The sequence below is a fragment of the Cebus imitator genome, unplaced genomic scaffold, assembly GCF_001604975.1.
Source record: "Cebus imitator isolate Cc_AM_T3 unplaced genomic scaffold, Cebus_imitator-1.0 Scaffold332, whole genome shotgun sequence".
Taxonomy (NCBI): domain Eukaryota; kingdom Metazoa; phylum Chordata; class Mammalia; order Primates; family Cebidae; genus Cebus; species Cebus imitator.
This window is the reverse complement of record NW_016107647.1, coordinates 1,319,353-1,334,276: the sequence shown is the minus strand read 5'-3', so window position 1 is coordinate 1,334,276 and position 14,924 is coordinate 1,319,353. Positions and strand designations below refer to the sequence as shown.

The window sequence follows — 14,924 nt, the reverse complement described above, 5'->3', positions numbered from 1 at the left end:
TGGCACATGAGGACAGGGTACCAGTGTGGGGTGGAGCCTGCCCTCACCCATTCCCCACCTCTTTCCCCCATGCCAACCCCATTCCACCCAAACTTCTAAATGTGGGCTGGACGAATATTTTTAAATGAGGCTTTAAAGGACACTAAGTTAGTGACCTGTCGGGTGTCCCCTGAACCAAAAGTATGTAATTGCTGTGGGCACTGACCAATCGGAACAGAGACCCCTAGACCAATCAGAACCTTAGAGACCCTTGCTGTGCCCTAAGGAAGCCTCTGGTTTCTAGACAGTAAGGACATTCTGGAAATTCTGGTTGGGTTGGCCTGGAGTATTGAACGGGCACCTGGAGGGCTCAGGACAATCACTGTTCCCTGTCTGTCCCCAGGCCCAGTATTTCAGTCTGTTAACAGCTCAGAGGGCCATTCAGTGTCCTGCCCTCTATCCTTTGAAAAAAATAGAACAGGTCTAGAGCTCCAGGAAAACCCCAGGGGCCTCCTCATTTTCAAGGATTTCTTCCTGCCCCTGCTGGCTTCCTCAGTCTCCCCCCCTCCCCAACCACCAGCACCATCTCCAGGCCATTCCCCTGCCCAGGAGGAAATAGGACCCAGCCCATGGGGGGAGCCAGGACCCCAGGACATCCTGGCTCCAGATTTTTAAAAGAGAATAACAATAAAAACAGGCCAGAACAAAACAGTGCACTCTTGGAGCCAGCCCAAGCTCAAAAGGTTAAGGGAGATTCTGAGAAAAGAATTTCTTGGAAAGAGCCAGGGCTTTGCCAGGGCCTGGGATCTCCAGAGCTGTTGGAGGAATTTCTGAGAGGAGGCTGGAGGTAGGTGGGGCCAGGGGAGGCCCTGGCAGGCATAGGGGCAGAGGTCTGGCTGCCGCCACAGATCTGGAGAAGACCCCAGCAGGGGCTGGGATGATCCTAAATTTGGCTCCACAATCAGAGAAGGCATCTGGGTGGGGCTTAGGCTTCCTCCCCAGGCTCCTGGGTTCGTTTCACCGTTTCAGGAACACGGCCCCACTGGTCCCAAGATAAAGCCCCAGCTCTTAGCTCGGCATCCAAAGCTACAGTCACCTCTCCAGCCTCACTGCCCACGCCCACTCTGCCAACACCAGGAACACCCTTCCCTCCCACATTCTCCCACCTGGCAAGTTCCTCCTCGCCCACAGCCCCGCTCCCGTCTCCGTAAAGCCTCTCCCATGGAACTGCACTTGCTTCCCATCTTCCCACAGTGCATTCTCCTGCCCACAAGCTGATCCACTGGGTGAGTGAGGGAACTGGCTCAGAGAGGGCAGGTGACTTGCCTGAGGTCACGTAGCAAAGCGACAACAGCCACTTTTGGCCTCATTTCTCCCACCTCCCCTGGCGCTAGGCCCAAGCACTCACCACGAGAAATGGCCCCTCGGTCTGACAGAGGCGGATGATGATGACCAAGGGAACACAGAGCATGGAGGAAAGGGCCAGGCTCCAGCCCAGCCCAATGGCCCAGTTGGGGTACACATATGTTTTGTTGTAGGTCAGGGGTACATACTTGACGAGAGAGAAGATGAAGCATCCCTGCGGAGAGATGGGGGCGGTCAGGAGAGGGGTCCTGAGCGTTGGAGGGTGGGGGCTTCTGGGACGAGGACAGGCCTCAACCCGAGGGAAGGGTCTCTCTCCTTGGGAAAGGACTGGCTCAGGCATCACACCCTCTCTGCTGCCATAAGGATCTCCCCCCCGGGTGCAGAGTAAGCCACTTCCCTACTCAAAACCCTTCTGTGGCTCCCAGCGACAGCAGATGCAGCCCAAACTCCTTGGTGTGGCCGGCAGCGTCAGCAGGAGCTGCGCCCCTTCCTCCCTCATTTGCCCCAGCTCTCCCTCCACGCCCACACTCCAGCCACCCTGAAGAATTCCTTCTAGCTCCTCCGCCACTGGCCTCTGGCCTGGGCACAGGCTGTTTCCTCTGCCTGGCCCTATTTCCCCTCATCTTGTTCTCATCCTAACTTCTCTCCACTGGGCCTGCCTTACTTGCTTAGACACCAGGCAGACCTCTCCTTCCAGAAAGCGAGTGGCTGTAACCATCCCTTGGGCACACGTGTTCTGCCAGACTGTGAATCTGACAGTAGGAACGTGTGCATCTTGTCCCGTTTCTTTAACACCCAGTGCAGCTCCAGGTACATATAGCAGGAGCACAATAAGTGCTAGCAGCATAGATGAAAGCCTTTCTTCCCCCACTGCCGCCCGCCATCTCTATCTCTGAGCCACTTCCATCTCCATCTCTGAGCCGCCCTCCATCTCCATCTCCAAGCCGCCCTCCATCTCCGTCTCCGAGCCGCCCTCCATCTCCGTCTCCGAGCCGCCCTCCATCTCCGTCTCCGAGCCGCCCTCCATCTCTGTCTCTGAGCCGCCCTCCATCTCCGTCTCTGAGCCGCCTCCATCTCCGTCTCCGAGCCGCCTCCATCTCCGTCTCCGAGCCGCCTCCATCTCCGTCTCCGAGCCGCCCTCCATCTCCGTCTCCGAGCCGCCCTCCATCTCCGTCTCCGAGCCGCCCTCCATCTCCGTCTCCGAGCCGCCCTCCATCTCTGTCTCCGAGCCGCCCTCCATCTCTGTCTCTGAGCCGCCCTCCATCTCTGTCTCTGAGCTGCCCTCCATCTCTGTCTCTGAGCCGCCTCCATCTCTGTCTCTGAGTCACCTCCATCTCTATCTTTGAGCTGCAGGCAGCAGGGTGACCCTTGACCCAGTCCCCAGGGGCTTGGGCAACTGGGCCTTGCCCTGTTCAGTGTCCACAGCCAGCCCTGGGTCCCTGCTAATGGCCAGTGGCCATCAGCATGCATGAGTGGTGGGGTGGGGTTAGCCCTGCACCTCCAAAGGTAGCAAAGGTTGGCTGGGGGCTGGCTGGGGGCTCCTGGGGCTTCCGCTTCTAGCCACAATGACAGCATCTCTGAGGAGCACCTGGGGTGGCTTTGGACTGGTCCACAATGTGAAAAATGGCCTAACTCTTCAACACCTCATAACTGGGATTTGACAGGAAGACACGTCTTTCTAAAGCAGAGTCGGTGATGGGGCGAGGGTGAGCACTAGCCTGCAGGCACCTTTTACTGGGCACCTGCTGCACACCTGGCCCTGCTGTTGTTCCTGTCCCTATATGTAGGGCTGTGGCTCAGATGAGTGATTCCCAAGAGATGCTGCCCTGGGCCCTCCCAAGCAGGAGGAGTTTGCAGCCTGCTTCCTATTCCTCCCCATGAGGGTGACCTCATCTCACCACCTGGGAACGCAGCCTGTCTCTGACGTTTCCAGCTCCTTGGAGAGGGAGATAAGGAAACTGAGGGTCAGAGTGGTGAGAAGAGCTGCTCACAAGCAAACAATAAGCCAGGATGAGAACACGAGTGGGCCAACTAAACTCATCTCCAAAGACAAATCCGCCAACTCTTGTGGTTATTGGCTCTGACTGTTACTTATTTTTGTGGGGGAAAATCTGCACTTCGGAGGAAAAGGCCTCATGCATGTTAATTAACAGTAACAGTCTAAGGTTGTGAGCTGCCATCGGGGGCCTACTTCACAGTCTCCTGGTATACCAAGTGGGGAAACTGAGGCCCACAGAGGGAAGTGACTTGCTCGATGTCATACCATGAGTTAACAGTAACATTGACTTAGTCTGGCCTGACAGCAAGTCACGGAGGGGAGGGCCTATTTGTCCTCAGCACCTGGTTCCTAAATCCAAGGAATATTGGGCCATTTGTGCTCCCCAGAGTGGAGGTGAGGAAGGCAGGGTGGATGTTGTCTCCCTGCCTTATCGCCCATTGGCAACAAGCGCCAATGGTCACGACTGATTGCAAACCCTGATGGCTTTGCCATGGAGAAATTCCCATTCACTGGGACCATGAAGCAGACGGCACGGGCAGGTGCCAAGGCCAACTTCAACATGGTGGGCGAGAGCATCCTCATGGGAAGAACAACGTGGCACACCAGTACCCTTGGGCTTGGATGAGTCCAAAGCTTCCCTATCCTTGGGAGAACCCAGGACATCCCCTCTCTAAGCTACTACTTCCACCTCTCCATGGAAACACCCCATTTCCAATGCCTATGACCTCTCTAGTAGACACCCCAAAGGCCCTTCTTCTTCCCCAGTGACCCAAACTGAGCTAATGAGCTCTGGAAGGGTTTGGGGAAAGGATGTGCTTTTAATTCTGGATCCCCAGATTTCTCAACATGCCCCAGATATACCCTCCTCTTTCAGGATATCTTAGCTCTGCACAGGCTGGCTCCTCTGCCAGGAATGCCCTTCCTGTTTTCTTCTCCTGACAAACTCCTACCCACCCTTCAATACTCAACTCAAGCTAACCCCCTGGAGCAGCCTTCCTCCCCTCGCCCAGGCAGTGCTGAAGCTGGGTTTATTACAAGCCCAAACTGAAGAAATGCGGCATGAAAGATGGTTTAGCAGGTGAAAATGTCAAGCCCTGGGGAGAAGAGGCCACCAGCCAGAGCCACAGGAATGGAACTTACAACACAGAGAACTGGAGTGATCACAGCCCAGCTGTATTTCATCCAGGGCCCAGGCCGATAGCCAATCATGTCCTCAATACCATCATAAAGGTTATCACCACCTGCAAGAGACAGAGGGCGACATGTGCTGACACAGCGTCCAAGGCCAGCATCAGCACAGCAGGGGCTCAGGGGCCATGAGGGAGTTCTCTGGGACCTGATTCAGGCCTCTGTGTCTCCACACCATGGATACCCAAGTATAGCAGAAACAGACATTTACATGACATTCAAATGTAACTCTGCATCTTTCATTTTTCTGGCAATCTTAGGCACACCCCAAACCCTAGGTGTACAATCTTAGGCACAGCCCGAACCCAAACCCAAGGCCTCAAGGAGGTAAAAAGGGACCATTCTGGGCCTGCACAACCAAGTTCCAAGTGTGTGAAAGCATTTAGTCACACCTCGCACCATTAGCACCAGGAGGCTCTTCAGTGTGGCTACAGTGAGATTATTTCTGTAGTCTAGGTAGTGAGGGCCTACTGCTCAACTCAAATTGAATTCCCATTAGTCTCCTCTGCTTCTGAAGCTTCTAAGTAAAGAAGCCCAAAGGAGGGCCTTGAGAAAGGACAGGAAAACATCTGTACTCACCATATAACCAGGCAATAACAAAACATTCAAAGAATGCAACCCACAAAAGGCATACACCGCTAGCTGCATAGTAGTCAAAGAGCTGAAACACATACATGCCACCCTGTGAAGAAAAAAACCACAGAAGGTCGATTTCCTACCTGGTCTCTAATTTCTTTCATATACAAAGAGCTCTGGCATACCAGTAAGATAAAAAAACCCAAGAGAAAAATGGGCAAAGGCTATAATAACCAGATACGTATATAAAAAGATGCTCAACTTCATGTTTGACAAGTGTCATTAAAAACACATACACAGATAAATAAAAGCAAAATGACAGATCCACAGGAAGCTGCTTCCCAAGGAGATGTTTCCCACCAAGTGCAGCTGACAGAGAAGACTCTAGGGACACCAGCTGCTCATTGAGTGGCCCTGCAATCTGACTTCCAGGGTGGGGGTTCTCACAAACACCTCCAGAAAAACACTTTTCCTTCTGGTAACGAAAAATGGTGAAGTGAAGCCCTGAATTGGGTTTTCAGAGAATTGTTAAATGGGACCCAATGCTGGGGAACAGGAGGTGGGGGCATGCAGGAGAGAGCTTCCACTCCTAGTACCGTCTTCATCTCTGGCTTGTCTCTTGCTAGACATGTCTTAGATGTTCCTGTTCCCTTCTGCTCTTTGCTTCTCTTGTCTGCATCTGAAATCACCCATACTCCTGGCCCCTGCCCACCCTCTAAATAGTGTATGCAGCCCCCCCCCATCAACCCACACCCCCAGGCCTCAGCCCTGTGGCAGGTGACCTGGAAGGTGGTGCACCTCTACGGGGTACTGCGGTATTTCCTGGGAGGCCTGAATTTACCCCTGAGAATGTCTCCACCTCCCCCCAGGCCTGAGAAGGGCATACAGTGAACAGAGCTGTTGTGAAAACGGATTTCAGCTGAAGACCCTCTTCCCAGGCCTAGCAGGACAGAGGGCAGCGGGTGGCCACAGTGTTGCCAAGGCAACAGACAAAATAATTGGGTAGTTTGGGTCAGCTGTGGGCTCCTGAGACTCCTCATGCTGCCCCCAGTGTTGGCCCAAGCGGGACCCCAGAATTGTGTGGGTCTGGGAGATGAAGCCCCTGCCTGGCCCTCTCACTCAGCTGCTGCCTCCACTGTAGCCTTGAGGAGGGCACTGGAGCACCAAGCCCGAAACACAAGTGAGAGAGCCACCTACCTCCGTCACCATCGTCAGCCCCAGCAGGTAGCTGATGCTACACACGAAGGCGATGAAGATTTCCCGACGATAACCCTTCCTTAGGAAGGATGGGTAAAGATCAACCAAGGATGTGATCTGTCCTTCGACTTCAACAAACTGAAGAGGGGAAGAGAGAGCTGGTGAGCGGCCGACGCTCAGGACACCCTTGCCTGCTGCAAGGAGGGAAGGCCCCAGGCACACGCAATGCAGGAGCACAGGAGACCAGCCTTGTGTCCAGAACTGGCCTGTGAGATCAAGTCCAAGTGTGGGAGCCTGGCCTCTCTGGCTGTGCCTGGGCAGTCCTGCCTGCCACTCCTTGGGGCCAGATGCTACAACGTGTGGTTATCCACACCCAACTCCCCAAATATTCCACATCTCTGCATCCTCACTTAGGCTGTTTCTGCCGCCAGAATGCCTTTCCCCACCGTCCAAAGCTCAGCTTGAGAACAACTGCACCTCTGAAGCCAGTGCTGACCCTCTGCTCTGGCACATCCAGGGGCATGAATGTGTTGCTATGACAACCTCCCTCGTTGATCTACACCCTCTTAAAAGATAAGGGTGGTATCACACTCACTTTTGGGCCTTGAATGCTGAGCCCAGCCAGACACATTGGCTGCTCAGCAAATGTGATGAATGGATGGACCTTAGCACCAGCTTGCTTGGCAGCTCAGGGGAAGTCTGAGCCTCAGTTTCCCTATCAGTGGAATGGCAGGCAGTTCAGGTCAGATTCACACAGTGGCTTTTAACCCTTTGGGGATCATGGACCCATGAGAGGACTTTGTACATGTGCACACGCTGTGTGTGTAATCACCTGCTGCCTGGGACTCCAGGACCCCATCCCTGGGCTCCCAAAGGTAAAGAAGCTGATTGGAAAAGGTCCCTCTGTAGGCAACATTCCAGGGGGATTCTCAGTCTTTCTAAACCTTTCCATCTGTGTGCCTAACCATTTATCTTGGGGGTCATTCCACATCATTACACAGAAAGCTGCCTCATTTTGTAACTGATAAAACTCCACCCTGTGGGTAGGCATTGCCATTGATCTATTGCCCAACAGAGGGTCTACAGACTCGACTCTTCCTCTCCTCCTGTGCGAAGGCCCCTGTGCACATGTGCCTGTAGCACAGCCTCAGAAGAGAAGCTTGGGGGTTAAAGAGCACATAGCAGCCTTTAAATTTGGATGGCTACACCCAAACTTCCCTGCCAGCCAACACACCCTCCAAGGCCTATCTGATTCCTTCAAAAGTTGAAGAGCTAATCCAACCTGGACCCAGCTGTTCTTTCATCTGAATGAGGCTTTGGGGAAGGACGTTTCCCCAGCATTCCTACCAGACAAATCTAACCCCTTCCTCCTTTGGGACGCATCGCAGGACAAGCCAGGGAAGGAACAAACAAGGAGAAATTCCTTGGGTGTGATGAAGGGGGCTGGAGAGATGAGACTGCCTCCAGGAAGAAGGGAAAAGGTGAGCAGGAGGATCTTGAGAGGGACCCAAGAGAAGGGATTGCTTTTTTGACCTCTGACTGATGTGTCTGCTGAAGGGGTTTTGAACCTAAATAGCCACTAAATTACAGCAAACTTGCAGCTCAAACGCTAAGCTTCAAAAGGAGTTAAAAACAAAAGTTCTTTCCTTTTTTGAGATGGGGAAATTAAAGACAGGAAGGGCCAGTGTCACTGTGAATCAGGACCGAGACCAGCACAAACCCCCATTTCTCAGTTCTCTGCCCTTCTGGAGAACACCATCCTTCTCTACCAGTCTCTTTAGCGCCCCCTCGCTCAACAGTTGTGTGACTGGCTTTTCCAAGCCTCACTTTCCTCTTGTGAAATGGGAGTATCTTGCCCACTGGCAGGGATGTTGAGAAAGATTTGAAATGATTAGAGTAAATTTGCAAGTGGAAGATAACTGTTAACCCATGTCAGCGGGCTGGGTGAGCTCCCTGGGTGCAGCAGGAGTGGCTTCCAACTCTCATCTCCTCTCGCAATTTGTTAAAAAACCGTGTCCCAGCTGGAGGCAGTGGCTCATACCTGTAATCCTAGCACTTTGGGAGGCCGAGGTGGGCAGCTCACCTGAGGTCAGGAGCTTGAGACCTGCCTGGCCAACATGGCAAAACCCCATCTCTACTAAAAATACAAAAATTAGCCAGGCGTGGTGGCGCCCAGCTACTTGGGAGGCTGAGGCAGGAGAATCGCCTGAACCCAGGGGGTGGATGTTGCAGTGAGCCAAGATCACACCACTGCACTCCAGCCTGGGCGACAGAGCAAGACTATCTTAAAACAAACAAAAAACCGTGTCCCTCTTGGGTAGCATGGATGGCAATAGGCATCTGCGTCCAGGCTGACTTCTCTACCCTGTCTTACCAAGAAACACACAGCAGTATGATGGCTCTTAGGCCAGACAGACTGCTCCCACCAATGGTAGGAACCCCTGATGAGCCAGGGTTACGCCCCCTGCTCCCCTGGCCAGGACGCAATGACATCAGCAGGAGGCCTCTGTCTTTTGGCTGTAGGTCTCCATACTTCCGACAGGAGGAAGTTATTTTGGGGGATTCAAGCGGAAGGCCAATGGGGACAAACTAGCAGATAAGAGACAGTTTCTGGGGACAGGCAGACCGGGCGTCAAGCCCTTAACTAGCTATGTGGAGCCTTGGCTAAGTTCTTGGTCTCTCTAAGCCTCAGTTTCCTTGTCTATAAGAAGGGTCATTATAGTAGCCAGGCTTTGCAACACTGCAGCTGAAGGAGCTCATGTACAAAAAGCCAGGCGCAGAGCCAGCAGACGGGCAGACTGGGGAGTCAGTGTTAAATGGGGACAGAGGTTCCATTTAGGGAGAGGAAGAAGTTCTGGAGATGGATGTTGGTGACGGCTGCACAACATATGAGGGTGCTAACGCCACTGAGCTGTGCACTTCAACCTGGTCAAGATGGTAAATGTGTGTATTACCGCAAACACACACACACAGAAGAAGCCTGCCCTGAGGTCTGGCACCCAGTGAACACCTCTCAAGGTGGCGGGGAGGCTCTGATCCTGTCACAGTGCTGGCGGTGGGTGAGGCACACTGCTGGCATCTGCAAAACCTTCCCCATTTCCCCAAGTTCACAAAGCAAATAGATGCAAAGGAGGAAGTCCAACCAGTGCCACTAGATTCCCATCCTGGTTCCCTGGGACACGGGACCTAGGAGTCCAGTGACTTAGGTTCAGTTTCCACCCTTGTCTCTGGCAGGTCATCTAACTGCTCTGAGCCTTGAGTTCCTTGCTCTGCAAAGCAGGAGGAGTGGCTGTGAGGGCCCACCACATTCTCTATGTGTGCCACTGGCATGGGGCCTCCTGAGAGATGCATGTCCTCCACCAGGCCCCACCTCTTGGGGAGAAAATCTAATGAGTGACCTCCTCCATCTGCTCAGGGAGCCCTTTCCAAAGCCCAAGTGGCCTATTTTGGGCCCGTGAAGATGTCATGCCTTGTCACTTATTAACCTCTGTTTTTGTTTTTCTCTTTCACTTAAAGCTCTGGAAGAAGCTATAAAAGCCATTTGCTTGGGGCCTCCGAAGGCCAAACTTGTAAGGCTGTTGCCTCGCTGGGAGCTCGGACACGCCCATTCCTCTCCACACCTGAAATTACATCACCAGAATCTGCACTCAGCATCTAGCTTCACCAGGCCCACCTCTGCACTCCACACTAAACTCTGCACTCAGCACCCAGCCCGGTTGGAAATCCCCTCTGCACTCAGCACCAGGATCTGCACTCGACACTAAGCTCTGCACACGGCACCTAGCCCGGTTGGAAATCCCCTCTGCACTCAGCACCAGGATCTGCACTCCACACTAAACTCTGCACACGGCACCTAGCCCGGTTGGAAATCCCCTCTGCACTCAGCACCAGGATCTGCACTCGACACTAAGCTCTGCACTCGGCACCTAGCCCGGTTGGAAATCCCCTCTGCACTCAGCACCAGGATCTGCACTCAACACTAAACTCTGCACACGGCACCTAGCCCGGTTGGAAATCCCCTCTGCACTCAGCACCAGGATCTGCACTCCACGCTAAACTCTACACTAGGCACCTAGCTAGCCGTTGGAAAACCCCGCCAAAATTTAAAAGAAGCCCCGCCAAAACCTGCCCAATAGCACATTGGCTCGTTCAGCCCGCTCACTGGAAATCCCGCCTACCTACCTAGAGCAGCTTGCCACGTCACGTCCTGCTCTCCACAGCCAATCAGAGCGCCTTCCCTCCCTATATAACCCCACGTCTGAGAGAAGTCAGACGCGACTTCTCTGACCCCGTTTCCCTGGACCATAGAACCTCGCCCGGGAGCCGAATAAATTGGCGTCTAATTGTTCTCATGCAGGCCTTGGTTTCTTCATTTTAAACTCGGCAATAAACCTTACAGAGAATAAACCTTACAAAACTCATTAACTAGGAATGATTAATGGAGTCCTCCTGCTTGTTTGTTTAGCTCAAGTCCATCCACAACTGCAGGAGGATTTTATTTTCCGTCTCCCTGATGTTTTCATTCTGTCTTCTCCGCTAATCCTGCCCCCTTCTCTGCCAAATCCCCGCCCTGCTCTTGACCTTGCTGGCTGGCTGCCTCCTCTCTCTGGACTCGCCCTCCTCTGCCTTTCAGAGACTTCTCCTCTACCAGGTTCTGGGGACCCGCCTGGGACACTGGCTTTGAAGACTGTGGCCCGTGGGGAGGTGGATAGAAGGCTTTCCCACTTTGACTACAGGCTCCAACCTCTCGGGGTCTCAGTTGCTCAAAAGCTTCCCAAAAGTCAATTAGACCCGCAGACCCCGACTATACCGTCTTCATCCTGCCTGCTTCTCAGCGGCCCACCTGCATGGTGCTGTCTGCAAGACTCCTGCTGGCCTGAGCGCCCGACCCGCCTGTCCCACATGCCATTAATTCCCCACTCCTGGAGTCATGTCTGTGCTCTGAACTGTTGTTTCAACAAGACCCTGTGAAAAACACACCTATTCCCAGGGAAAGGGGCCCAGGAGCTCAAGTGAATTGTCCTCCGAGCGCCGCTGACTGCACCAGGCACAGGCTACTCTAGAGTCAGATGCGGCACTCAGTGGCTCTCACTGGCATTCCCTGGTCATGAGTCACCTTCTAGTGGAGGCCCGAGCCCTGAAGGGGTGGGATGTGGGGTTCAGAAGTGCAGGAAAGAGCTCAGTGGAGATAAGAGTCCTGCCTTGGGAGGGCAGAAGCCGGGACAGCCAGAGGTCAGGGCGGGTTTGCGCAAGGCTCCCTGCCTGTGCCGTTTATGAAGCTCGGGAGGGAGCCAGAACTTAGCCCCTCGCACGCTCCGGAGAACACAGAATCCCGAGTCTGCCGTAGGCTTCTCCTGAGCACTTGCAACTGATTACCATAGCCCAGACAATGATCAGCTCACACAGAAATGTCCGTCCCTTGTCTGACTTGCCCATCTGCCACGTCCTCCTGCGCCCCGCCGGACACTCCACTGGAGCGCATCATGACTTACTGAGTCACGACCTCCAATTCCTCATTTGTGGCTAGACTAACCACACACCCTGGTTGTTCCTGTCCCCTTGCTGGGGACCCTGCGCCTTTTCTACTCCTGGGGCCCTGGAGGAACCCTCGAAGCTGAAACACTGGAAGTCTGATTGGAGTGGGGAAGGGGTTTGACCACCTCCCAGATGGAATAAGGAGGCCGTCCCAGAGTCAGGTTCCCCACAGGGGCAGTTGCCCGAGGGCCATCCCAGGACTTATACGCACCTGGCTATCCAGTCCAAGCAAGAGAAGCATAATAAAAAAAAGAATGGACCAAAACGTGGGCAGCGGCATCATTGTCACAGCTTTTGGGTAGGCAATGAAGGCCAGGCCAGGACCTAGAAAGGAGAGAAAATGGGGAGGGGCACAGGGGAGGAGACATCAGCCACCAAGCCACTGGGAACCCCAGGCTCACACAAAGACACTCAGAATCAAATGCAGCGGGGAGCCAGGTCTGAACTCTGGCCTGGGGAAAGAGACCAGGCCTGTCTTGCTTTTGGGTGGGACACGCTGGGGCTCAGGCGGGGCCCGGTTTTAGCATCTGTCTCCTACGCAGCACACACGGCCTCCTCACAAACCAGCATCCATCAGGGCGTGGTTATTTGGGGTAGGATGCAGATGGAGCCCAGGGCTCAGTCTGCAGGGACACAGGAAAGGGAGGATCCCCCCACCCCAAAGCAAAGCCATCGCGTCGACAGCTTTTGCTGGAAGGAGGTGGGGGAGTGTGGTGATGACCTGATCACCCACAGTCTCCTTTACAAAGGGAAGGTTTCTATTTTTGAGTTAATGGCTAAAACACCGTAGGAGTGGAAAGAAAAACCAATACAAAACTATGCCCATATGCCCAATAGGGGGCATGCCTCTTCAGGGGTGCATCTGCAGGGCCCTCCCTGGCAAGGTCAGAACCCACAAGGTCAAGGTTAGGCCAACCAGGGCCCGGAGCTGAGGGAATGTGGGTGCAGGGGCAGGGTTCCAGGCCTGCAAGCCCTGGGGCCTGCATCCAAATCTTCCTCCCCGTTTCCTTTTTGAATCACCCCATACTCTCTCAGGGCCTCAGTGTCCCCACCTGAAAGGTGAGGGGCAGGTAGCCGTAAATGACTCACAAAGAGCCTTCCTGTGTTCAGATTTTCAGAGGTGGGTGTCAGGTCCCTAGAAACGGGGTCTGGGTCTCAAAAGAGGGGATCTGGACAGAACCTGAGGCATCAGTGGGGAGATGGGAGCTCTGCCAGCTGAGGGGTGCCTCTGATGGGAGACGTTCTGGAGACAGAAAGAAATGTCTCCTCCTGTCCCCAGCCTGCCTGAAAGCAGATGCTGGTGCAAAGAATTTAGCTGTTAACTGAGACCTGTGGGTCTGAGAAGCGAGGGCAGCAAAAGATAAAGTAAAATCTGCAACTTAAAAACAAAAAAAAAGTCAAGAAGCAGGAAACAAAACGCGCTAGAGCAGAAGCTGTTCAGCAGGGATTAGAAACCAGATGAATTGCTCAAGAATGAAAAACAAAAAGCAAAACCCAGGTTTACAATAAACTGGAACCAGAAACCACATTATACGGTGTTAACACCCCCCAGTGTGGCAAGGAAGGGTGCGTCCTTTTACAATCCAGAGAAAACCCGACCAAAATACATCCTTGGGCAGCGACAGGGTGGTTGGTCACTGAGATGCTGGAAAACCCCCCAGGAGTGGGGGTTTACTGAGTCCAAAACTGCTCAGAACATGCCCAAAGGAACCAGGGCCAGGTTCAGAAAAATGTGGCCCCCAGGACCCAGTGAGACGGCTTTGGAATCAAAGTTGAAGTTGGAGTCAAAAGCCGCGGCGTTTCCATCCAGGCTGGGGCCCCGCTGCCCCCACCCCAGCGCATCAGCGCTGGCCCTGACTGGTCCACACTGAAAGAGAAATCAAGTCCAGCCAGCTGCGAGACAGATGCAAAATGGGCCCCCCCGCCCCTCCGCTGGGGACGTTGTGAAGATTCTCAATTCGCTCGTTTCTGTATTTCAGTTTTGCCTTTCTCAAGCCAGCCTCCAGGAGAGGGTCTGAGTGTCTTTCTTTAGACGTGCATGGTGAACTCAAGAGAGAGAAGTCCAGGAGACATAACCCAGCCACTCCAAGAACCTCTGGATGCCTCTCCGCTAGCAGACAGCGTGCCATGCTACGTCTTGTTTGCACTCCGTTAGGCTAAATAATTATCTTGTTCAAATGCACTTCGCTCAATATGATGCTTGTTAAAAGCTTATTAGAGAAATAATCACCCTTGATGTGCCGGCTGTTCAGACATCACCGTGGGGAATAAATGACAAGGTATTTGAAGTGGATGGGAGGAAGAAACAACTTAGATTGACAATATATGTGTCTATGAAAGTACCTAGTTGTCCACGGAGGAAGATCTGTTATATGTATCTATCTGTATCTCCCACTGCCAATTTCACTCCATACTCCTGGAGATTCCCGTTCAATTGCAATTGCTTTGCAAGCCCTCAGCTGAAAGCAAGCCATCTGCAGAGGAGGTAGAAATCATCCCTGGCTCCCCCTCACCACTCTAACTGCCAAACTACCAAAGGGGTGTGGGTACTTCTGGAGTTACATTCTGTTTTCAGTCTCTGGCCTGCTTTTGGGGGTTCTTTGGGCCGGGTGGAGGAAACATCTGAGGGTCCACATTGGAAGCAGGGACAGTGGAGAGGAGTGTGGGGGTGCTGCGTGGATTTGCCAGGGTGGTCCTGCAGTGCTGTCGGGGTGAAAGATGGGGCTGGGCAGTGCAGGGCTCTGCCAAGCAAAGAAGACAGGAGGGGCCGGGGGCTCTGTGAGGCCACAGGGGCCCAGACAAATTCTCACACTGGAAGGCCAGAGGTTGCTGCATGTGTCCAGGGTGGGGCGGGTGGCAGGAGAGGGACCCTTGTGTCAGAAGGCCTGTCCAGCGTGTGACAGGTGGAGAAACAGCGGACAGGGTGTTCAGAAAGCCCTGCTGCGACCCCTCCTAGCCCAAGCAAAGCCCTTGCTCGGAGGCTGCTGGTCTCCTCATCTGAAAAGGGAACATCTGGATGCATGGTGCTGAGGTGCTTTCTGACCCTCCAATGCTGGGCCTCTAGGACTCAGGGACCAGGACATTG

The 14,924-nt window shown here is 53.7% G+C and overlaps 1 protein-coding gene across 4 annotated transcripts in view; it reads right to left on the bottom strand.

Moving 5' to 3' along the window:
- SLC6A6 (solute carrier family 6 member 6) overlaps positions 1-14,924 on the bottom strand; it is an 87,582-nt gene that overhangs the window by 4,071 nt on the left and 68,587 nt on the right. For all 4 annotated transcript variants that reach the window (XM_017505048.2, XM_017505049.2, XM_017505046.2 and 1 more), the window contains 5 exons: positions 12,051-12,163; positions 6,305-6,442; positions 5,111-5,213; positions 4,484-4,584; positions 1,388-1,558 (listed from right to left, as the gene is read on the bottom strand). In XM_017505048.2, coding sequence (XP_017360537.1) covers positions 1,388-1,558; positions 4,484-4,584; positions 5,111-5,213; positions 6,305-6,442; positions 12,051-12,163 — 626 coding nt within the window. The remainder of the gene's footprint in view (positions 1-1,387; positions 1,559-4,483; positions 4,585-5,110; positions 5,214-6,304; positions 6,443-12,050; positions 12,164-14,924) is intronic.